General features: G+C 41.6%; 1 protein-coding gene across 5 annotated transcripts in view; it reads left to right on the top strand.

The window, feature by feature from the left end:
* Positions 1 to 24857, top strand: part of BMPER (BMP binding endothelial regulator) — a 146778-nt gene that overhangs the window by 62146 nt on the left and 59775 nt on the right. For 4 of the 5 annotated variants that reach the window (XM_061464740.1, XM_061464744.1, XM_061464742.1 and 1 more), the window contains 5 exons: positions 12265 to 12364; positions 15567 to 15676; positions 16311 to 16451; positions 18565 to 18669; positions 24126 to 24171. In XM_061464740.1, the coding sequence (XP_061320724.1) occupies positions 12265 to 12364; positions 15567 to 15676; positions 16311 to 16451; positions 18565 to 18669; positions 24126 to 24171 (502 nt within the window). The remainder of the gene's footprint in view (positions 1 to 12264; positions 12365 to 15566; positions 15677 to 16310; positions 16452 to 18564; positions 18670 to 24125; positions 24172 to 24857) is intronic. The other variant, XM_061464741.1, reaches the window with a different exon arrangement.

The following is a 24857-nucleotide window of genomic DNA, read 5'->3' as shown; positions in this document are numbered from 1 at the left end:
GTTCATACATCTGTTCATGGTTTGTTTGTGCATAATTATCCTTAAGTGATATTTTCTTTTGGCGTGCATTTCTCTGGAAGGCAGTGTGAGTACCGCGGAGGTCCTCTGTGACGTACGGCAAAGATGTAGGAGGTATTCTTTGTGTTTATGTAGTGAGAAAGGCATATGGCTTCATCTGCTGTATCTACTAACAATACCATGTATGTTTAAAAGTTGGACTTGATTATTTCAGAGGTCTTTTCCAACCTAGCTGATTCTATGATTCTCTGATTTAAAGAACAGCAGTTACTGTACTAAACATGCAGGGAGCGGGCCGTGGAAACCAGCCACACTCTATGTCTAATCAAACCTAACATGTGTGGCACCAGTGACATGCTAATAAAACTGTCAGGCCTTGGGACCAGTAATTTACACCCGTGTTCTTAGATTCTCTGTAAGAAAAAAGCAACTCTCCTTGTGGATGAAAAATGATGTGTGAATCTGTAAGGCAGGGCTGAAAAGAAGCAGATGCTGACATTTCTAGGATTAATATTTTTGCCTTAAAAACATGTCTGTCGTCAGCCTCCACTTATAAGAGCAGAGGAGCACTTATCTAAATAAACATGGCAGCTGTTTTATATGATGGGTCTGTTTTTAAAATAGTAAAAAATACTGTATCATTTTGAAATGTATAGCTGCCGTTAGTGTTAACTTACAATAATAGGCTGGAGTGTGTAGCTATTCTGTACTTTAGGCTAATTTCAAATGACACTTTCTCACATTATCAGCGAACCTCCCTGCAAGGCCAGCACAATAAGAGAGAAGGTTAATAACTGGAAGTGCATTTTTACATCATTAGACAGGTACAAAGGAGACTTAACAGCATGAAGGAGAGACCTCCACTTGCAACTGCAACCAAATTTTCTTTGTTTGCTTATTATCTCTCTTAGTGACTACTAATGATGATGAGGCAGTAAGCCAAATACAAGAATGCATTGTAATTTGCATGTGACCTGCATTCTTAGTCTTAATATAAGCATTTTCTGAAATGAGAAATGCAGGTTTCAGATGGATCTTCTTGGTTTTGGCTGCTTAGTGGTGTTGCTTTATCAAGAGGATGAGGTGGTGCCTCTATTCTGAAGTGCTTTGGTTAGCAGGGTGTTATTGGAAAGGTAGATACAAGTATTTCCAGCTCCTCTGGCAATCTTTTTTGGATGAAGTTGGCCATGTGCTGTGGCCTGAACATGGCCTGTGCATATGGCCTCACAGAGAATTTAGATACAAGACTATCCAGTCTGTTAATGTGATGTGAGCTTAACTTGGAGATAAGTGCCAAGCTGGTTGGCTTGCCATAATGGTGCTGTTCCAGAGCAGGAACAGCAGCAGGCCTTTAAGCAGGTGCCAAAAGAGTTGGCCTGGCCAAATGCAGCCAGCCCTGGCACATTATAGGTGCCTAAATGGTTAAACCTATATTTCCATAGGTCCTATGTCAAGAATAAGCTTTCCCTGAGGAACCTATGATCTTTATAGATTTGGCATCAGCCTATTTCAGATGCATTGCTGCCAATGGGGACCCAGTAATTAGTAACAGGATCCCACCCATAAGTTAACAGCAGTAGCTGGATATGAACTTTATTGGAAAATACTTGGAAGAATAGACAGGGGAAACCTGAGTGTATGACATGGTCCGTGCAAAAGGAGGAACAGACTTCTTAGGGTTTCATCCACCCTCTCCCCATGCATGTGCAGATGGTTTGCAAGCTAGGAAGGGAGGGAGGAACTGTGATTACCCTATCGGTCTTGCTAGGACTGGGAAATGTCAGATTTGGTTGCTGATGCTTCTGTAAGTCATTACCCCTGGAGGAAGGAGGAAGCAGTAGAGGAACTGGGACTTGTAAGCAATTCCTAATCAAAGTGTTTCCCAAGGCTATTGCTGGAGAGTGCAGATTCCTCAGCACCCCTTGCTCAGGCTTGTGTTTAAGACTAAAATGTGTTACTTTCCCTTGATCACAAGGAGGAGTGTGCCCTATCCTGGAATAAATCCAAGCCATATCTCTGGGGAGAGACAACTCTAGGTGTAGTACAAAGCAGTGGAATTGTGCACTGTGGTATTTAGGGATGTTACTATAGATAGGTACCATTGGCCTACAGTGAGTCTAATCCTATACTACTTTAGGTAGACTGAAGCTATCCCTGTGACTGTTTCACTGTAGGAACAGTTTCATAACCTACTGGTTTCATTAAGGTAGCCTAGTTTTCCTAAAACTTCGTTTCCAAGAAATCCTCTGAATGAGCTGCAGTTTAGCAGTTTCTCTTGCTGAAGTCTGTATAACATTTTAAAGTGTATTTTTAACTCTCTTTGCTAAGTACTTAGGACAAACAGGATCTCCTGTTAATGAAAACCTTTGATGGATGCATGAACGAAGTAGTGTCTATGTAATCCTATATTTCCTGAGGTTACCTCAGCAGTATACGTGCAGCATAACATTTAAGGAGGGTATGTGCGTATGTAAAGGTCTTATAAAAAGCTAGAAGTAGTTTCCTTACTACTGTTACAACAGTATGTTTTATTTTACCATGGATGTTCTACAGATATCGGTGTGCTTTATCATCAAAACTTCAGGCAAGGGCATCCATAAAATGTGGAAACAACTGGTGAAGGATTAAATCTCAACCTCTCCAGTACCTCATTGATCTAAACCACTGAAGTTTTGTTCTCTTTGCTTGTGCCTGGAACAGTGACTTGGTGTGGGCTATTCTGGTAGGTTTTGACCTAGTAGCAAGTTTCCCCAATTCAGGTAAGTAGGTACCTTCTAAATTCAAGAACAGCCCCAGTTTATTTCATTCATGACCTTTGCACCTTCAAAAAATGAAGCTCAAATCGTGTAATGAAATGAAGTTCATGTTGTCTACAAGAATGCATCCACACTGCTGAAAATAAAGCCTTTATTTTGTATCAAAATGCCAGATGTCACAATCTGTTGGGCAGTGGAAGATTTAATTCACTCAAGTCTTACAGTTTAGTACTGTGATAACTTAAGGCGAATTATTTAAAAGAAATGCTCTAAGGCAAAGCTGTGAGGATACATCTGTAGAGTTTCTTGTCGTGAGCAAGTATATTAAAGAACGATGATGAAGTGAGAGTCAGAATTGTCACCTTTCTCAGGACCACAATGGTACTAGTATTCTGCATATGCAAGAAACACGCTGGGGACACTGGAGGGATTTAATAACTGTTTATCTCTGCGAATGGGCTGTTCAGAAGGAAAAGCTGTTCTCAGAAGGGAGGGCAGGGCTGCGCTGTAATGTGGGAATTGAAGTGGGGGTGAAGGTAGTTGCCAATAGCTGACAAAGCGTGGGGTTTATGGAAGTACCATTTACTCTAGAACATAGCAAGAAAAGCCTGTACAGTAGTATGACAAAGCTGCAGAAGGAGAAGGGGGGGAAAAAGGAAAACCTTTGTGCAAGTTTGTCTTATGAAAAGCAAGTGCTATTTATAAAAATACATTGTGGCACTGATTATCATTTTGCAAGCATTGGGTTAGGACTTTGAAAAGTTATGCAAATACACTGGTGGTGTATACGCAACTGTACACCCACTGGACTGTGCTTCATGTGTTCTTGATGCCAATGAAAACAAAGCAGCCTCCAATTGATTTAGGGGAAAAGTCATAGCTGCAAGAAGCCAGGACCTGCTTTACAGAGCTACTGCTCTGCTTCTAATAACTGAAGTTAGGAAAGTCCCTTGGATTTAACCATAACTTTCTTATTATCTAGGATGAGATGTGAATTAGAAGAAGAAGCTGAAGAAGTTTGTTAGTGGTTTTTAATAGTTTTTCTGGCCACAATTTTCAGCATAACATGTTTTGTTGCAATTTTTCATAGCGACTCTTCATTTTAGATAAGAAATAAATAATCGTGTGGCTCACAGCAAAGATTCCATAGTCACTGGAGACCTCTGGTGTAACAGCTCAATCACAAATAGCTGAACTCTCTCCTGTAGTGGCATGCCAGAATCATTTCCTTGCCAATGTCTTTGCTTCCCTTCTGCTCTCCCCATGAAGCTGCTGCTCTTTACCCTCAAGGTGGTAAAGAGTTCTGCCCCTTTCTGCAGTGTGGGGCTGCCTATTCCTGCTTACATGGTTGTCTTGGCTCATTTTTCACCATTGCTCTGTCCAACCTTTAGGACATTTGTTCAAAATGCTGTCATCCAAAATGGGCTGACAGTCAATGGAAAGACTCCCACTGATTTTTATGATCTTTGATGCAGTCCTTGCCTACATCCTGCCTTAGAATCCACCTCTTCCACCAGCCGTATGTCTTCTAACATGCAGCATTATAGAAAGACATTGTACTATAGTAAGTGCTGTATGACACTAGATCCCTATCGCTGTTGTCCCTAGCAGCATTCAGAGAGATGACTTGGCACTGTTTGTATGTGCCCTGTGTAGCAGATGGCAGGGAGATTAGAAGGGGAAGCATAGCCTATAGAAGGATGTCTGGTTTATAGGAAACACCAAGAGGGTACATGAAGGGGTACCTGTGGTTGCAGCATCTCTGTTACATAGCTCTCTATTAATAAAGAGCTTGCTTTAATTTCAGAAGTCTGAATGCTTCTACCCAGCATGGACTATATAAAGCCGTGTGGCAGCGATGAGTTTAATGAGACATGCAGCAAGGAAGAGAGCTTGATTAATAAGTGTGTGAAATGGCAGCAAGTGATGGAGGTGATGTGAAACGATTGAAACTAGAGGAAAAGAAGCTGGATTTGAGATGTTGGCCAATCATCTCCATGCTGAAAGCAAGAACTAACGTGCTGTGCAGCACTGAGCATTGTTGGTAAAGTTGAGAAGATGAAGATAACTTTTTAGATACTCTCTCACTGGGGAAAACATCTGAGAAGTGATGTTCTGTTGCTAGGAATAGGGCCTGGGATAATTAGGCAGCCCACAAAGGTTTTTGGGGTGCAGTGATATTTTTCACTTACTATCAGCAAGCAGAAGAAGGAATAGGCACTTACGTTACACAGTTGAAAGCTCTGCCTTCTGCAAGTAACTTTAGAGACATTAAAAAGTACCTAATAGAAGACAGAATAATTTGTGTAACACATTATTTCTACTTACAGGAGAAATTTGTTGAGACCAAGGGATCTACACCTGGAAAAAGCCCGAGTTGTTGAACTGTCTAGGAGAAGGATCAATAAAATAAGAGCTCCCAAAGCAAGAACAAGTATGTAGGCTCCAGCTGAAAGCAGTCAGCACTCAGGGTAGTTGCAGGCCAGTTTGGAACACAGGTATCATAAATCTGTGTAGGTACTGGGGAAAAAGAAACAGGAAAGACAGGAAGAAAATGCTTCATCTCATGGGAATAGTGCAGTAGGTATGGGGCACAGACTTGTCTTGTGTCCCATTGCCCCTGCTAACCTAGGAATAGAACTGTTGTTCCAGGAGCAGCAGAAATAAGGAAACTCTGTTTCTATAGATGCCTAGCCCTTGCTCCTTTAACTGTCTTAACTCCAGTAATCTGAGCTTTCTTACAGCATCTTCGTGACATGAGCACCAGGCAAAAAGGAGGAGTTGTGGGAGATGCTGCCTGGACAGCCAGCTGCTACCTAACACTGTGGGATGCTTTCTGGTGTACCCTCTGGGGAAGAAACTGGGGGCTCTCCACTCTCTGCAGCCATCCAGTTTTGACAGAACTTGTAGGAATTTAATGCCCTTGAAATCTTAATGTCATTTTAATTTTTCCTTTTCATCTCTATCGATCTTCTTTAGAGGAGTCTCTTGATCGATCGTTTGTGGCTGGAGCTGATCAGAGATTCACAAGTTGCAGGTGTGCCTGGTTTGTGCCTGCATAAGCCTTTTTTCCTTAGGAAATCAGCCTGCAAGGGGAAAAGTACACACCGTGATTAAATTCTTCAAGGCTTCCAAGTGAAGGGAGCTGTTTACAGCATCAGTTCCAATGGAGCCAAGAGTTCAGTGTGTAAGCCCTGGAGGGGTGATGGCTGCTGGCTGTTCAGCTGTTGGGTCAGCGAGCAATTTGATGTCAGCTGGATTGTGAAGCCAGATGCAGACTAATCCCAGCAACACTTCTGCACAGCACTATTAGAGGGGAGAAATATGACCAAGTGCTGGCTATTGTGTCCCCCAGTTGAGAGGAAAGTGCTGTGTGACCTTCCCCAAGGAGTTCTTCTGCAGTTCCAGCAACTGGGAGATTTTAGGAGCAGTGTCCCTGCCTGTGCATATTTAAAGAAGGCTACTGTGCAACCCGAGGTTTCATTTTCCACAATGTTCCCTTTCATCCAAGGGAGTAAATACCTTGATCCTTCACCTTCTCCGACTGGAGAGTCAGGGCAAATAGTGCTTCAAAACTTGACAGAACCAGGACCAGCATCTCCGCAGTAGTCCAATTTCAAAGTGGGGAGCTATACCCCAGAACAGTGAACTTCACTCTCTAGGAGGAACCTAGCAAACAAACACAGCCCACCACTTCCCTCTGTAAAGGGGAAATCTTCTTTTCTTCATCTAAGCAAACCTAGGGAATGTGGCTCTCGAGAAGTGAAATCGATGGCAGGATCAATTGGCTTGGCACTGACACAAGTCGCTTTGTACACATGGTGCTTGTTTGAGGGAAAGCATAACAGTATTTAGAGGCTTCTTCTTACCCTAAATTACTAACTAATGGATACTTTAGTTAATTCCTCATTAGCTGGATACAACTACATACATATTAATTTCCAAAAGAGGGAGGCTTTTTGTTTGCTCAAGATGTTCTGACTCTGTGACACTGCAACCACACTTGCAATGTGCTAGGAGCTCAGGGACATGCATTTACAGTACTTGGAGACAACTGAAGAACTTTCTTATTAACGTAGGTTGTTGGTGACACAAACAGTATATCTGTACCATAAGGTGTAGTACACTTGTATCATAAGGATGCACATGGAGGGATAGGTAGTAGAGTCAAACTCCTACCTGCTAGAAATTGATGGAGTTCTTTAGGCTTCTCATGGTTGTGTCAAGGAATGCTTTTGCATCAGATGGAGAGAAAGGATCTTTAAGTATTGTGCCTTTACTTTGCCCTAGAGTTTGGTCTAGAAATTTATTCGTAAGAATCTTTCTTGTAATCTGTATAGATTCAGGCAATTTTAAAGACATTTAAGACAGTAATTTGTATCCTCACTAATCTGTATGATCTGGTGTTAAAATGAAGGTGAACTCTTCAGAGCAGTTTATAGGACTCCACTTTAGATTGTCACTAGGACCACTTTCTAAAGCCTTCCCATAGCAATGATTTATCAGCAAATAGACTTTGAGATCTAGGTCCAGAGTTTAAAAACTTAGTACAGACAGGAAAGTATAAATACCTGCTGCTTTGAACTGAAGCTGAAGATCTTCCTATTCTGAATTTTATCCAGTGCTTTCTAAAGAGGCTTTTTTAAAATCCTAGTCTGGACAATAGATGAGGCTGCAGGGATGCAGAAAGCTCTGGCTTGTCTGTCTGTCTGTTTGCTGAGCTGATTGATGTGCTGTTTGCTTTTATGCTGAGAACTGTTTTGCTAATTTGTGCATGTCCTAAAACCTTCTCCCTGCTGTGACCCTTCCAGGGAGCTCTCATTGTACATGACATGGCTATTTCAGGGACCCTGAAATACTGTGTAAGGGCGAAGTTACTGCCAGAGCGTCGCCCGCATACGGCACTGGCATTCTTGTGCAGAGTGTCTTTCATCTGATTTGTGAGAGAACACCAATTTTATTTCCAGATTAAAACCACACTTTAAATACTCTATCCTCTCACTTTAATGGATGAAGTTGACTTACATGACGCAGCAGGGACTGTACATCTCATTGTAATATCAAGGTATGGGTTTACAAGCATGTGATTCCAGGGGAGTTTTGAAAATGTTTGCATAGTACATGCAGCTGACCCTTTTTATGTATTTAGTACACGTTTGGGAGGTAGTGAAAGTCCTTGCTATCACACAGTAGTTAATAAGTCAGGCAGAGCTCCTGGTGACCGTCAAGTGCATGCAGGCACATACACTACCCAATTCACATAGGAAGCCTTATACACATCAGCAAATGCGGTGTAGTGAAGTAGGAGTCCTCGTATGCCTTAATCTTTTTATTGTCCAGAGTGATAAAACTCATCACTATCTGAATCTCAAACAAAATGTCTATCATTTTATCAGCAGATTTCTATTCATTGCCTTTATGCCATTACTGTCACAAAAGTGATAATGTCTCTTTAAAATCTCATGGTGGCTGTGGTTACCTGCACCGTGTGTTTATTTGGCTTCTCTTGTCACTGGCATGGGGCAGACTTGCTTAGTAGTGACCCTGTTGAACTTTCAAAGTTATTTTTCATGCTGGTGGCATAAAATCTTTATTCATATTTGGAGACAATCTTGAACATCTGTCTTAGTTCTTACAGCAACCCCTGCTGAAGCTACAGTGTGCATCTGACCTTGCTCTAATGTCTGGAATATGTATCCTGGAGTTGAAATAAATGTGATTTTGATATTTCTACATATTTTTTTTTCATCATAAGGATAACCTCACTGGTAGCAAATGAAACCTTTCACACTTCTAGAATGAAAGTTAAAAGTAAATGCCTCTAATCCACTGTGAGCTGAATCCTAATGCCAGCACTTAGACGAAATACTCTGTGAAATCGATGGAAATTTTACTTCTGTTGGAGGATTAGCAGAGTCTTTCAAGCACAAGGTGAACACGGGGCAAAACTAGGGAGGAATCTTTTTTAGATAATTCATAGCTTCACTAAAGCACAGAAATAAAGCCTGAAAGTGAAATGGAAAATGAGAGTCGCTCAAAAAAAACACGGTTCTTGATAATCCTGAGTTAACCTTTAACATTAAATAGTATTTATATAAGACATTATTAAGCTTAGGCATGCTCGTTATCAGTAGCAAGCAAATTGGGAGTATGGAAACCTCTGTCCTGAGATTTCAGGAGTGCTTTCAAAACGTGCCTACACCAAGTGTAGCTCTGCTGTTGTTGATCTCTGTTCTCTGCCTCATGGTAGATGAAGCCCAAGACTCTTGGCTTGGTCTCCCAGCCTTCTGGGAGTTTTTGGACAGTTTCTTCTGCAGACATTTTCCTCTCTATCTTTCCTAGCACAGAGGCTGCACACATACTGTGCACAAGGCATGGGGGTAGCCTGCCCCCAAAAAAAAAAACATACTCTCCTTCATCCAGCAGCTCTATCAAAGTCAGCCACAGCATAGTTGTCTCTCAACTCTGCCAAGTTTCTTGTGTCCTTATGGAACAATGAGGTATCACAGTCAAGATAGGAACTTAGCAGAACTGGATGAATGGGTAGCTAGACTAGCTCCATGCTTTCATTTTAGGAAAGAATCTCTCCCAAAGATGGATCTCTCATGGGAGAATTAGAAAGTGCTATTTCACCTTCCCCTCCCTTCTGTCTCTTGAGAAAGCTGCTGAGACAAGACAGTACCTCAGTGCACACCAGCCTCTGAGCCGACACCAGAGAGCCTCTTTGTTTTGCAGATATGAGGTGGCAGCAGGCGTTTCAATGGTTTTGTTTGTCTCCAAGGTGGAAAATTAATCTTTTCATTGTAGACTGTAGATTTCATACAAAATCTATTCCCTTCAGAGGACTTGGGCTGCAGCAGCATCCCTGATTAAGGCTTCATGTTAACTATCACTCAAGGATTTATTTGCCTAACTCTTGAATACTATTTCTCACAGGAAGCAGATGTCATTTGTACTTTATTGGTCTGTGCTGGCTTCCACTTCAGTCTTTGCTTTACTGGAAGGTGTTGCTTCAGACCTGGAATATTCTGGCTGCCTGGGATATGTTATGCTTAACAGGGAGATGTGAGCTGAAATCTGTATCTGTAATTGGGAGGTGGAGAAGGCAAGGTGTTTACTGTGCAGTTCCCACCCTGGTGTAGGCCATGCAGAGCCAGTCTTTGCTCTCTGGAGGTATTTTTCCCTTAATTTTTTTTGATTGAACTTTTTGTTGCACTTTTAATCTATCTGGCTCCGTTTCATGCAGTTGAAAGCATTGGCAGCACTAGCTAATACTGCTCTGAAAGCTGATGTTCTGAATGCTTTGTGAGTTTTGAATTGTGATGACTGAGGCTTTTAAGAAAATAGAAATATTGGTAGGTTTTACTGTTTCCTTGTAGTGCCTAATGAGTTATCTCTCTAAGCTCTGTAGAGCAAGCAGAATTTTTCTTATTTTAAATGGTACAAGTTGATCTGTTTTAGCCTGGTTTTAAACTTGCACCTGGCATGTTATTCAAGCCAAAGAACCTATCTGGGACAGCAGAAAGTTAGAATAGTTTGGTGTTAAAAAGCAGCATTACCCTCCCTGGAAGCAGGGCTAAAGAGGGAGGTGAAACCGGACTAGGTTTTGTGCAGAGGAGGGGCTGGTACAATAGATAAAAAGGAGCTATAACCAAAAGGTTGAAATTAAGAAATATTTCATATTATCCATGGCATTGTGTGTTAAAATATATTTATACAACAACTGTGAAGGCAATGTCTCAGTAATATGCTAAACCTGAGCTTTGATTCAATCCATCAGAGAAGCAAGGCTCCAGAGCAGTTCCAGAGAGACATAGAATAGGTATTAGGTATATAAGCAGGGTTGCAAGAAAGGACCTGTGCTCACCATGTGTAGGACCATTGCTCTGTCTTATACGGACATATCCCTGCTCCGGTCAGCAGACTGGCCGAGGTCTCCATGCCCAACTTTCCCATGTGCTGAATTGTCACCGAAGTTTGAACTTTGTCTTCCTTTAGCCTTTCTCCCTGGGTAGAAATGACAGCACTGCTTCAGAGAGCCCTTCTTTGGTATTTTCTCTTTCATTCTGCACCTGTGTCTCTTCTCACAGAGCTATTCCCTGAGCATCATAAGGAGCACCAGTGAAGAATTCATTTTGTTTTGTCAAGTTTCTGGTCTGACCCTTAATTTAGAGCAGTCATTTCAGTCTACAATAAACTCTGTGTTCTCGCATGCCGCAGTGAAAGAATTATGAGTAGTCCTTATCCACGTGCATTCAGGATGCTTTGGTAGCCCCATGGGACCAGTAGACTTCAGTGCCTGAAAACTTATGGAATGGGGTAAAGTCAGGAAGTTATTTTCTGTATAATAGTATATATGGGGTCTGCCTGTATGTAAAAGCTTTTACATGATTCACTGAGACCATTAGGAGTGGAAATGCATACCATCATTTCAGGCATAGAGCTCTTCAGAATGAACAGCTTTTTCCATCTCTCCCCAGGGAGCCCCGAGAGGCATCCAGCATGTAGCTGGGAAGAGACTGTTCATAAGTATTCCATCACAGCATCCAGGAACACAAAGCTTATTGTTGGGATGAGCCTGCAGCTCTGAATGATAAATAAGGCAGGGTGGTTAGATGAAAAGGACTTACTTCCCTTGCTAAGACAAAAGCATACTTATTTTTAACATGTATCAACCTGGACCTCTCATGAGTGTAGAGCATATGTTGATAGAAAGTCCAGAGCTAAACACAGTATTCTGTAAGCATGGTGAAGTAGTCAGGCAACAGGGCAGAATGAGAACAAAGATCTCTTTTGACCGAGTTAATTTTAGGCATATATTCTGTGCTTTCACCTGTGCTGTGCTTTTTGCCTCTCTCTGTTTCTGATATTCATTGATGTGCCAGGATATATCCAGTCCAGGCTGCTTATTCCATATACCCTCTTGCATTTCGGGTCTCTGAAGCAAGCAGACCTTCTGGCTTTGCATAGTTGGGCTTGGAGGCTAACAAAAATGTGCTTTCTTAAGTGATTTTGGCTTATTTGGTTTCTGAGGTCATGGACATAATGGAAGAACACCTGCTCTCATCTTGCTTCAGCACTTAATCCCTGTCCCAGACAAGCCTAGAAGGGCATGGCACAGGAGGTGAAGAATAATATAAAAAATGGCTCAATAACTTCTTCGAGCATCCGGAAAGGTTCATGGATAATGATTTTATTCTCCCTGGCTTTCTCATATCCACACCAAGAAATAAGAGAGAAAGGCACTGTTTCTTCAACTACTACATTCATTGCTTGACAGAATGAAAAATACACGAATAATCCAAGGTCTGTGCAAGCAATATTGAAAACACTGAAAGACAGCAGGTTTCTTGCATGCCTGATGCAAGCAGAGATTTCTGTTGGCAAATAGTGCTTTGGCTTAGACTTTGCAAGGCTTGTTACCAGTCTGTACACATCTACTTGACATTTTGCTTTATTTTTCCTTCTAACTGAACCTGTTTTCCTTCAGGGTGGCCAGACACAGTGCATCCGAGAAGTCTGCCCCATTCTCTCATGTCCCCAGCACCTCAGTCACATTCCTGCTGGACAGTGTTGCCCCAAATGCTTAGGTGAGTGGTGTTTTTCCTGGGAATTTTGTAATTGATAGGGTATGTTTCTGTGTAATAACTTTCATACCAGTATTTCACAACACAATTCTGGGAGACAGTATGCTCAGAGGAGTTTATATCTACAGGTACTTGGGGCAGTGTGTAGGGTTGTGATGGGTGGTTCTAAGTAAGCAGCCGCAGAAGACCATTTGAGTGTAGATCAGTTGGCTCGCTTAGGAACACAGAGATGCTTCCTGCCTTCATTACACATTGTAGAAAGGAGGTTGAGGAGGGAGGAAGTGTTCTGCTGGAGTTTGCCACAAGCAGAAGGCCTCACTCCCTCATGTTTTTATTGAAGTGTGCATTTGCATTCTTGGTTTTGAGGAAATGCAGGTCAGAGGAAACTTCTGGACTGAAACTGCATTCTTATAAGCTGTTGTCAGAGAGGCCAAGGACCAAGGGGTCTGCCTCTTAAGGTGGAATCACAGTTTCAGACATGAATATTTCCAATTGCATCTTTCCAACACATTTTAAAGGAGAAGTCAGAGGCCCCTATGAAGGGTTAGCTCTTCCAAGTCATGCCAAGGAAGGCAGTGACTTTTGAGAGTCCTCAGTTTGCTCTTACATGCCCACAGATCCCACGGGTTTGTGTCCCTCTATTTCATAAAGAAGGAGCACTTATATCCTACCAAGTAAATTAGCTTTAATTTTGTCTGTGAGGTTATAACTAGGTTTGGAAAAATTTCGGAGTTGATAACTCCCAGTTCTGTAACAGAAACTTGTTGTCATTTTGACCGTATCTTTACTCCTATCCAAAGTCTATTTCCAAGGGTGGGTTAGGGATATAAAGAGGTCTGGTCTTGGAGGCAGCACGCCACAGAGTTCCAGGTTCTTATAATAGTTAACATTTTTGGCTGATTGAAATGAACCTGAATTTATCTATTTATTTATCTATTTATTTGTTAATTGAGAAGTGCTACAGATAAATGCCAGCCTGGAACATTTAACTGCAACACCAGAGAGTAATACAGTAGAGGAATGAAATGGAGAGGAGAGCAGTCCAAACACCAAACTTCTATTTTGCCTGAGGACATTTTTCCTTTCCTTCTGTAAACTCACTTGTCCTCTCCATCCCATGCTTTTCCCAACTGAACCTTCCCCTCCTTGACCCAGGCATTCAAAACCCAGCTTTATTTTTGACTGCTTCATGGAGATTTTTCTACAGGTTCTTTTTTTTCCTCAGAAAAGTCTGTAATAGATAATGTCTATTCGCAAGGAAGTGCTGGAAGTTTTTTAGTGGAGGCAGAGCCAAGGGATGTGTAGCACACCATATGGCAGTTAGGAAAGAGAAATATTTTCAGGGATGCTGAGGCAAGGCTTTTAAAGTATCATGTGAAGGATTTCCCTGCAATTGAATTCCTGATACTCAGCATATATAACTTAGAAGAATGCAGTTGACTCTACTGGGACTTCAATTATTAGTTTAACTAGTGGTTGTGGGCCAGCAAAGCCAACCATTAAGCCAGTATCTTCATCACCACATCTTTTAGAAGTGGTAGCTCCTTTGTCAGTGGTTTTTTACCAACCGTCTGAACAGGGTTGGCCACCCAGAATTGAGCTGGGTGGTTTGCAAGGCATGGGAAGAGGGTGTGAGAAAGAGCTGGACTTCTCTTCACTTGCTGACATAAGTTATTCGATTGCAATCCTGGCCCCACATAAAGCAGTAGAGGTGTTGTTACAGGCAGGACTGTGGTCAGGGTTTGCCTGTAAGTGGTGCATGGTTGTAGAGCAGTTCCTTTTAGGGCTGCTGAGCATCCTCAGCTGATATTATATGTCAGTTCTGTAAGAGGAATCAAGCCTTTTCAGAAGGGTGCACGTTCAGTAAATGGAAGGCTGGTTATACAAGCATAGATTAGCCCAAGGTAGCTAATTTGTAAGAGAGATGTTCAAATTGTGTCTAACTGAAAAATAGCAATTATTTCTTAACTTTTGTTTAATAGTTATTTTAACATCAGATTTGTAAAAACAAGGCTAATGCAGTCAGTTTCGCTATGTGTTTATCCTTTGTTCACTTACATCTCAGAGGAAAAAGGAACCTGTTATGCTGTCCTACATTTATCAATAATTATTGAAAAGGGAAGGAATTGCAGAGTGCCAGCACATGGTGGTTTGAGAGCTAAAGTATTGGCCTAATACTTAGTGACTTCTTGTATGCGCTTACAGTCATCATTCCCTATCTCGGAATCGATGCCTATTTGGTATCAGACCTCAGAAATGATAAGCCAGGAGACTGGCAGCCACTTTATTAAAGAGCTTACTAGTTGGCTTCCACCAAAAGTAAACAGGGGAAGGTATTAAAAAAAAGGAAGGTAAGTACAGTGTTTTTGTAAAGAGCTCACGTTTATGTATCATAACGATTGCTTGTTTAAAATAACCTACTAGGAAACAAGCTGAGGAACAGGAGAAGCTTGGAGGACCACAGTGTGTTGCAACTTGAATGTAAAAGTGCTTGCAAGATTGCAGGACTTCAGGAAGGGTTTGATGTTGATGCCGTCTTCCGTGTATAGTGCTCTTAACCTTGCCTCAGTCTCCTGAAACACAAATGTTTTATGGGTTATAGAAATTAAATATCCTGTGTTGCCCTCATTCTGCTCATAAATGCTGCAAACGCCTGTATTTCTTGCAACCCTTGTGAACATGGTACGCTAAGCTATCTTAATGAGAGCAGACAACACCTATGTTGGGGTTTTTGTGTCTTTGTCACTGAGTTGATTTAGTTTGGCTGCTGTGAACCCCTGAAGTAGATATGCTAAAACCAGTTAAGGCTGCTTTATTTGATAAGTTATTGCATTACATTAAAGACTGTTTAAACTAGTTTAAGTGTACCTACCCTAAGAGTTTGCAGGGCTTACTTTTTATTCCTTTAGCTGCACTGTGCACTTTATGATGAGAAGGAGAAGAAAGATTTTTCCAATATAAACATGCCATAAATCATATTTACATTCCCTCCCACAGCAGCATTTGTACAGATGAATGTGTGCTCGAAGAACAGTGAACTGTTAAAAGCACATTTATTTTTTTTTTCACACCAAAATGGAAACACAGAGCAAATGACACATTGCACATTAATTTGGTCTGGTGACAATAAGCCCTACTATTTTTGTTGACAATATGGCATCTTTTCAACCACATTCTGTTTCTATTACTGTTTATTTGTATTCAGGACAGAGGAAAGTGTTTGACCTCCCATTTGGAAGCTGTCTCTTTCACAGCAACGTGTATGATAATGGGTCTTCATTTACTTATGACAACTGCACAGTGTGTACATGCAAGGTAAGTCCTCAGTGCTTTGATATTGCATGCCGCTGGTCGTCTGGCTTGGCAGGAATTTGTAGGGCTGTGGATTTATAAGCCCTAATACTGTTCTTTGGCATCTTATGCGGTCCCTGAGAATCTGATCTGAAGAGCATTGCAGTTGTGCTAGGAAAGTCTAAAAAGCTACTGATTGCCTCAGCTGAGACATGTTGCCTGATGCTGCATGCTCCAAAATGGAGTTGCTTCAGGTTATGTGATCCACTTCGAGTTTTCATTAGAGGAGAAGAGATGTTTCTAAATGGCAATTTACCATACCTTTGCTGAAGGACAGTGATTTTTTTTTCAGCTCCTTTAACATGAACTGTGCCCACTAGCACTTCTGCATCAAGGTAAAAAGCATGAAAGTGTCACCAAATCAGTAAGATTTTGCAGGCCAGCAGAAGGAGAAGTTGGGTTTCAGCTTCACAGGCCACCAAAGGGCCCCTTAATCCAGTAAATCATTTTTATTTTCTCCAATCTGACCTATTCAAAGCATTTGGGCTGTAGTGTGGGTGGATGCATGACTGAGTGAGCAGAAATGTTACGGTAAGGACACACAGGAGCACAAACATCGTGTGATGATTTCATGATTTCCTTTTGTCCTTTTACCTAGGATTCAACAGTGATATGTAAGAAGAGGTGCTTACTTCCTGGTGAATGCAATAAAAACAAAGACCACTGCTGCAAGGAGTGTGTCTCGTATCTCTCTCCTGAGGAAGTGAGTGTGTGCAAGTTTGGCAACAAGATCTTCCAGGTAAATTTTCAGGTGTGGCTCAAGAATAGATGCCATTGTTAGAGCAGAGTTTTGCAGAGCTTTCCATCTGCAATTTTTCTTCTGAGTTTATGTAAATTCTGTTAATACACAGCAGTTAAAGATTAGTTCCTCCTCGGTGAGACAAGTCTTCCTCTCTGTATGCAGAGATTCAAGTTGCTGTCTCATGACAGGTAATACATTTTTTGTAAGAAACAGCGGTGCTCTGCTTTCCCCCTGATATTTATGGAGCAGATACTCCGAGTGGTGTGTAGGCTTTAGCTGCTGAGCAGAAGAGTCTCTTCCATAGCTGAGCTAATAGGAGCTTTGCAAAGTTTGTCTTGGCTGAAAGTTATTCATCTTGATTTACTACATTTCAAGTCTCTGCTAAGGACAGTACCCCTGACATCTTATATTGGGATAGCCATAACTGTTACCTACTGCATTCTCACTCAGTGTTTTCAGAGCACTTCTTCTATTGATGAGATCCTATTAGGTTTTCCAAATGATGTGGCTTTTTTTACATGTCAGAAGAAGATTCTGTCACCTCATGAGCCATCTGTGAATTATGAAACTCTTGAATCAGATCAGATGTTAAATCTTTGTGAATACTTGGTTTGCTCAGCCAGAGTTACTTCCCAATTATTCCATCTTTTGCGTACCTAGCTAAAGTGTTTATTCTGGAAATTACATGTGAAGCTACTGTATGCTGAGACTATACACCATGTGATTGGCGCTTTCACACTGGTGCTATTGTGCTTCAGGAACACATGCCTTCTTCTTAGGCACCCAACTAAAATATCCTGCTTCTTGTGAAGATTTTATTATATTACCAAGTATTATATGGAGTGAGAAAAAATAACAAGACAGTCCACCAATTTCTGGCTTTGTGAGCAAAAAGGTAAATCCAGCATCGCTCTGTTGAGGTTAATGGTCTAACACAAGTAGAATGGGCACAGCGAATGTGTTTTTGCATGCCCATGTAAAACCAGCTGTGATATATTCTGATACCTCAGCAGATGCTTGGAGAGCAGTCATTAGTGGCCCACAAGAACATATGCTGCATCAGGAGCATCAGGCAATGGTAGCATGGCCTGGAAACAAAAGACAGGAGAGAGCCAGCCTTTGACCAGGGATGCTGTGCTGAGTAAGTTAGGCTCCTTGGCATTTCTAATTTATTCTGTTTTCCACTCTGGTCAAAACATCATGTCGAGGTGGGCACATAATTGTTCACAGCTGCCTGGTTGGACTGCCTGTTCCTGTCAGATCTATCTTCACCCTTCCTTCACAGCAGCCCTGTAAACAGAAAACAGGCACATTTTGGCTCTAAGCGGGCTAGCACAAGACTGTAAGTGGGCGAGACAGAATGTTTTAGGAACCACATCTGGCAAATGCAACGCTGTGTATAGGGAACCAAGGCAGTTCCACAAGCAATCCTTTCCAAATAAGTGGAGACAAGATCATGAGGCATATTTTGCTCTGCACCTATGACTTTGAGAACTATACACAGGCTGTCTTACCTGCTCTGAATGTGAGAAATTCAGCACTGTATCTCTTCTAAGCATTCTCAGATGTTTAGCGGATCAAGTATCTGTGAAAGTGCTGTAAGTAATCTAAATTAGGATTCATTATTCGACCATTCCTGCCCTAAACCAAAATGATGCTGCATCTGGGAATAAATTCACTATATGCTGACATCTTAATCGAATGCTTTCACGTGCAACAACTTAAAGGCGTCACTCAACCCAGTGAATCAGGTTTTTCTCATTATGTGAGCTTAAATGAAAATTGGTGGTAGGTATGATCACATCTCAGGCACACAGTGAAGAGAAAACAATGCAGATAAGCAGGACACTGATGAAAAAATGCAAATGTGATTTGGTTACCCTTGGAAAAAACGATTTCTGAACTAGAGGTCCAAAGAGAAGGAAAACCCTGCTGAATGTGAACTTTGTCTTGAATCTGACTGGTCATGGACAGACACCTCAAAATAATGTAGGCTAAACAATGACACAATGCCAAAAGAAAAAGTCATCCTTTCTTGTGCAATGATACATTGCTGAAATAGCTTCCTTTTGCCACCCCAGCTGATACTGTATCATGTTGCCTCTTGCAGGATGGAGAGATGTGGTCCTCTGTGAACTGCACCATCTGTGCTTGTGTAAAAGGCAAGACAGAGTGTCGCAAGAAGCAGTGCATTCCAGTCAGCAGCTGTCCTCATGTGAGTTTTTTAAGAGAACAGAGCTTTCTTCTCTTTCTCCACCACTGTCCTTTTCAGTGTTCCTTGGTAGTGTGTGCATGGCAGTGGGGCATGCAGATTAGAAAGAAGGGATCATCTGTCATATTCACTAAGACAGGCGTTCCAAAGTGTGCTACTGCTACCCTGAATATGGGCTTCCTGACTCTGTCCTTGTATTGAAGGCTCTGTGCTGCTTTTCTCCTCCTCTTGTTAACTTCCTCTGTCCTGAGTATCTGGACTAGAACATCTCTTTCACATATATTCAATAGCTTCATAGGGTGGTGAGATGACTACGATAATATTTCAAGAGCGTTCCTGTTGTCAAGGCAGGACACAGGAGGTTGTTGCTCTCGCATTTCTCAATGCATATGAGGCTTAATACTTGGTTGAAAATGTAAATTAGGCAAAGCAAAGCATATTTCAGTCACGTGGTGCTGCTTTCTCTTAAGGTTGCAGCCTGAGTATTTTCTATTTGGAAGTCTGAAGTGAACCCAGAAAGTGGTGTAATTGTAACTTTACTGAATGGCTTCAAAAATTAACATTACTTGAAACCTTGAGCTCAGGACAGCCCTTATTTCTTGGATTTCTGTCACTGACAAATCATTCTGTTTTAATGGCCCAAGCTTTCAGAAGAGGGAGTGCTAAATAGCACCTCGTGTAGGGGCAGACCTTTGAACAGAACTGCAGAACAGAGAGCCAAGTTGTTAGCATTACACCTTCTCAGTGTTTCCTTCTCCATCCTGGAAGCCAGTGGGGAAAATATGAGTCATAGACACCTAGGTATAAAATTTTCAGTGACAAACTCTAGTTTGTCAAGTTTTACACGTGTAAACTTTTGAGAGTCAGAAGCAGTGGTAGAATAGAGAGCCTGTACCTTGGCTCTCCCTGTTCTGCTGTGACAGTGCTTGCATCCTCAGAAGAGGGGACATCCTTTTCCTGTCACTCACTGCAGAGGGCAGTTCTGTTAATGGACATCGCGTGAGATGCTGCATACATTGTAGGAAGTATGAGCAGATGCAGCTGCTCTTCTGGGAACCTGATGTGGCTCATGGCAATCAGGCCATTCACAGCATAGGCAGGAGGTGAGAGCCTGGACTCTTCAGGGCTTTTCAAATTCTTTGTTGGCTGAGAACCTGGCACACACTGAATCTCATTTACATTTTGCTTGTGCTGATGCATTTCAACCATTTAAGCTGCTTCTGGGATCAAATAAATAATACGGCTTAATATAGATCTAAAGTGAAATACACCACTTCAGCAGTACCCAGATACACATTTGAGCATTGAGGTGATCAGTTGAAGTGTCTTCTAAAATGAGCATAGTGGTGGGTCATAGTGGTCACCATCTGCAGTCCTGTGACAGCATAACTAAGTCGACCAGCACTGCTACATGATCTGCTTCAAGGCTAATGTGAAGTCCTAAACTGCTTTAGACCACTAAGTTGAGTCCTCAGACTCCTGCTCTCAGTTCCTTAGGGCAGAAAAGACCAGCTTTGTTACCCTGCAGCACTGTTCCCTCCAGTATCTAACCAGTCAGCCTGCTGCGTGCCTTAAAACGGAGCCTACAGCAAGCTGCATGCAAACCCATCCTCCTCCACAGGTACATTACATTTCTGCTCTTCCAAGCTAAATTGGAAGGATAAGTAGGAGAAAGAATGTAAATTCTAGAGTGAGATTTATTTTCCTATTCCAAGTAATTTTAAAGCAAATAATGTATGCTAATGCATTTAAATCTTTTACTTGTCATCTCTCCTCCACTCTCTTTGATGAGATACTCTGTCACAAATGTAGAAACATTAATTAAACACACCACATTATTCAAGATAAAGATATATTAGTAATATTGGAAGTCTGGATATCACGCACAGAGTTATGCTGCTGTCTCTGCAAACTTCAGGGGTGTGAACTCCATTTCTTCCCTCTCTTCACATTTCTGGCAGTAAGCAGTCTCTGCTGACTATTGAAGACTGCTGTGGAATAAAAGGCTGTTTAGTGTCCCTTAGAGTGTCAGGCTACATAAAGTTATCTCATTAAAACTGTGTTATGATACACACAACTGAGTGTGAAAGGATTGGAGATTCACAAGGAACCTATAGTATTATTCCTTGACTTAAAAGCTTTACCATGCTTCTTAATACTTCTTGCATGGTTTTGTGCAGGGGTTTTTGTGATGAAATATTGTTTATCATTGTAGATTTTGGCCAATTACTTCTCTAAAGGATGGGTTTCAAAGTGGTAATTCTGCTGAAATTTCCAGTACCTTGAAACCATTTGTATTATTCAATGTGTTTGTGGTAGGCTGACGTATTTTTGAAGACTCTTCCTGCCATTTCTTTCATTTTACTCATAGGTTTAGGCACATTTTTATGTTTCTTTTATTCTTTTCTGGAGCATTTAATCCTGTATCAGTAATTACAAGAAGGGTCTTCCTCAGCTTGTCATCTGCAGTGGAGGTAATACATCTGACAAATTCAATCCTTCCTGTCATATTTATAGTAAAACACTAGAAGTCCTTGGGTTTCTAGTGAGCCTTGTGGCTTGTGGTTTCTGTTTCTTACTTTCTGACCATCACTCCATAGATACTCCCTCTCTGTTACCTGGAGTGTCAGCCTGCAAGGTGCGGTACGCACTGGCTTCCATCCAGGGGAAGCTATTAAGCATGTATCCAGTCCTGCTAAGTTAGTAGGCTCTCCGTATGGGCTTAAGCTTAAACACATGCTTAAATACTTTATAGGAAGGGAGTAATCTCAACACTTGTTAAGACTGTTTCAGAGACCCTTTAGACCTTTTCTTACGTAATTTGCTATTCACTTACCCTAGCCCAGCTCTAGCCTCTTTCTTGCCTTGTGCCAACTCCTTTCCCATTACCCATCCTAATCATTTTCCACCTTACCTCCTCTCCTTACACCTTTGCATTCCCCACTACCTCTGTAAGCCTGTGGTAATGGTGGTTGTGAAGATTGTCTATTTTTGTACTGCTAGAGGAGAGCCTGGTGAGTTTTACAGCATCCAGCCTTTTCTGTGCTCCAAGGCTGTGCAAAAGTTAATAGAATTAAATCCATGGCATGTGAAGACATTTGCAGAGTTTGATTCTGTGGGTGAATTTTGAACCCGTGAACTCCAAGTGAGTTGAAAATTTATTCAGAACACGTTCTCCCATCTCTAGCACAGACTGCATTTAATGTTAGACACATCTGTTATTATTACAAACAAAAAGTTGCTGTTTTTACTCGAGTGCCAAATGAGGCACAAAAAAACAACAGCTGTTGCTATTGCACAACCAAACAGCCCCCTTCCCCCTGCAATTAGTCTTGCCTTAAAAAAATAGAAAATAAAAACCTCAGACATAAAATAGAAAACCTCATAAAAAAAAAAAAAAAGAAACATCCCAGAAAATAGACAGACTTAAATGTGGTCTGCTTATAAATATTCATAGGGAAAAATGGGATCACATCACTTAGCCCACTCCTAAGGGAACCCTCAATGCTAACGAACTCTTGCAGCACATGTTAGCAATAATGGGTTTCCTTATTCTACAAGACAAAAACAGGATCTCGGGCCAACATGGTGGCTCAAGTAACCAGCCTCAGCAGGCTGCCTTGGAGATTCCAATTTCACTTGAATTCTTGCCACTTCTAGCTCGGCTGATGATTTCAACTCCTTTATTGGAACAGAGAGGTGAGGCAGTGCAGTGTGTGGCATTCAGCTGCATGTCTTCCCTTCGTACAAATACGTGTTGCCAAACTTCCTGTTCCTCCTTTAACGGGTTTTGTCCTAGCAGGTGCTTTAAGATGCTTCTCCCGGTTGCAGCCTGGTCCTCAGCTGTTCTCTTTGCTATGGTGGTCACACAAACATCAAGGCATTGCCCACACTGCCAGAGAAACTCTGATCCAGCCTTTTTCTCAAGTCCAGACGTACCTCAAGTCTGTTCACATGCAGTTGCACATTCAAAGGCAAGCTTACACTGAACTTCTGTGCCCTGCAGATGATAAGCCCAGGTGTGCTCATCACCAAGCTCTCATTCATGCCATATGGGTACTTCAGGCGTGAGCAGGACAAAGCATGTTCTGCTCTGGTCTGCAGCAGATACTTGGAGTTCATTTTTTCCCATGCACACTGTCAAAGTTTAGCAGTCCTGTAGTCAGAAAGCAAGGCAGATAGCAATAGGGCCTGCTGCCTGTGCCCCCCTCCCTGCTTTCTGCATAGACCTTACTTGTAAGGTCTTAACTTCTTACTGCCACTTACTTCTTACCTGTTTTCACAAGCTTTTCTGCACTGGTGAGTGGGCAGAATAGCACAGCTCTGTTTGCTTGCTCTTGTTGGCCATTCCTTGTTCACGTGCTTGGTGGGGAGCAGGAGGAGTGGTCCCACAGAGGAGATTTACTCTGTAGTCAAATACTGCTGGAGCAAAGGCTCGGTGCTGGGGAGCGGCACAGCTCCATATGCCTCTGCCTTCCCTGTATGGGAACGAGGGTGAGCTCCAATATCACTGTAAGTTCTGCTATAACCTATGCCAGTTTTTGCTTGGAAAAACACATCATTCAGCCTGAAATTTTCCAGGCTTGTCCTCTAGCTTGATGGTTAGCTTTAGGGAATTTCAATAAAATCAGATAGAACATCTTTTCATTTAATGAAGACTCAAAAGGAGGGTGAATGTATGTATGCAGAGGCTGCTTCTAACCAGCCTTGTATAAGACTCAATCATAAATAAAATTGACCTGGCAGAGTGGTAAATAAAGACTGAACCTTTTTTTTTCCATATTACTATGACTAGACCAAATTGTTGGCTTTTATATGGATGTGTGCCCCTTTACTTCACTGGGGAGATTGGTCCATGGCTGGTAATATGATTTGGTGGGAGGTACCACAAGATTAAGCCGTGAAAGAAATCTGACCAAATTAGATCTCTACCAGTGCCCCTTTCCTTTTCCTTTTCCTTTTCCTTTTCCTTTTCCTTTTCCTTTTCCTTTTCCTTTTCCTTTTCCTTTTCCTTTTCCTTTCATGGAGAAATGAATGATGTGGGGGGAATGTGGGAATGTGTGTGGAGCAGATTGCTTCTGTGTGGCTACTAAAAGGGTGTGCATAAGAAATACATATACTCTGGGATGTGGGGGAAAAAGGTAGTGATCTTATTAACCCAATGACTAGTCTGCTTTAGATTATCTGTGAATGCATGAGTCCAAAATTCTCTCACACTCGCTCTAAAGAGAAAAGTGGTAACAGAGAACCCTTTTAGTATTTCGTTTCTTATAAGACTGCCAGGAAGCTCTTTGAATAGTTCTGTCTGTTTTTAGCACCTGATACTTGAATCTGTAACCAGGGCATTGAGTTCAAACACAACTTGAACTATTTTCAAAGGCTTATCCAGCCTTACAACATGACACAGTCATTGCTCCAAAACCTCTTTCATTAAATCAGCCTGTCTTTCTCCCAATTAGGGTAAAATCCTGAACAGGAAAGGATGCTGTCCCATTTGCACTGAAAGTAAGTTCTTTCTTCGCATTCTTTGAATTCTTTTTTATTCTTTCAGAGAAGATAAATACAGTAGAAGTATGTTTGCTTTTCTGCCTTCGTTTTAGAGGTGGCTAAAGGGCAGGTGATTATTGCTGGCGACAGATTTTGCCTCCTATAAATCTGTAAATTTAAGCTAAAATGCCTGGGTATTTTATTGTATTTTTTTCCAAATGACACCCTTTTGGTCAAATCTGAGGTGCTGCTTTTTTAAGGATATAGTTGGCCTGTCAAATTTGTAGGTAATAAAATAAGCAAATTAATAGAGTTGTAACTTTTAGGACTGGGTGCCTTTTATACTTGTATATAACAGCCCAGCTATGTGTATGTATAATCCAACACCTTTGCAGATGATTTGTGAGAGTGAAAGAAAGGTGTGCAGAAATCTGAGACATCTGGGGCAGCGGTAGAAAGTACAATAGAAAGCTAACCTTGTGTTTGTATGATGTTTAGCCTCAACCATGACCTTTTTATCCCTTTTCACTTCAGGATGATCACCATATGATATGACTTGTGTTCTCTCCTAGTCAGCAAAGCACTTAGGCAAACACTTATTTTTAAGCTTGTCCTATTTAAGTCAACAGGGAGACGTGTCTTCACTGAAGTTAACAGAATACAATTATGTATTTCCTTCAGGACATGTTTAAGTACTTTTCCAA

The sequence above is a fragment of the Pezoporus flaviventris genome, unplaced genomic scaffold (genome assembly GCF_033815535.1).
Source record: "Pezoporus flaviventris isolate CSIRO_AGI_PZ_B2104156 unplaced genomic scaffold, CSIRO_AGI_Pfla_v1 ptg000037l, whole genome shotgun sequence".
In the NCBI taxonomy this organism is placed as follows: Eukaryota; Metazoa; Chordata; class Aves; order Psittaciformes; family Psittacidae; genus Pezoporus; species Pezoporus flaviventris.
Note: the sequence above shows the minus strand (reverse complement) of the source record. Positions and strands in the feature narration are given on the sequence as shown.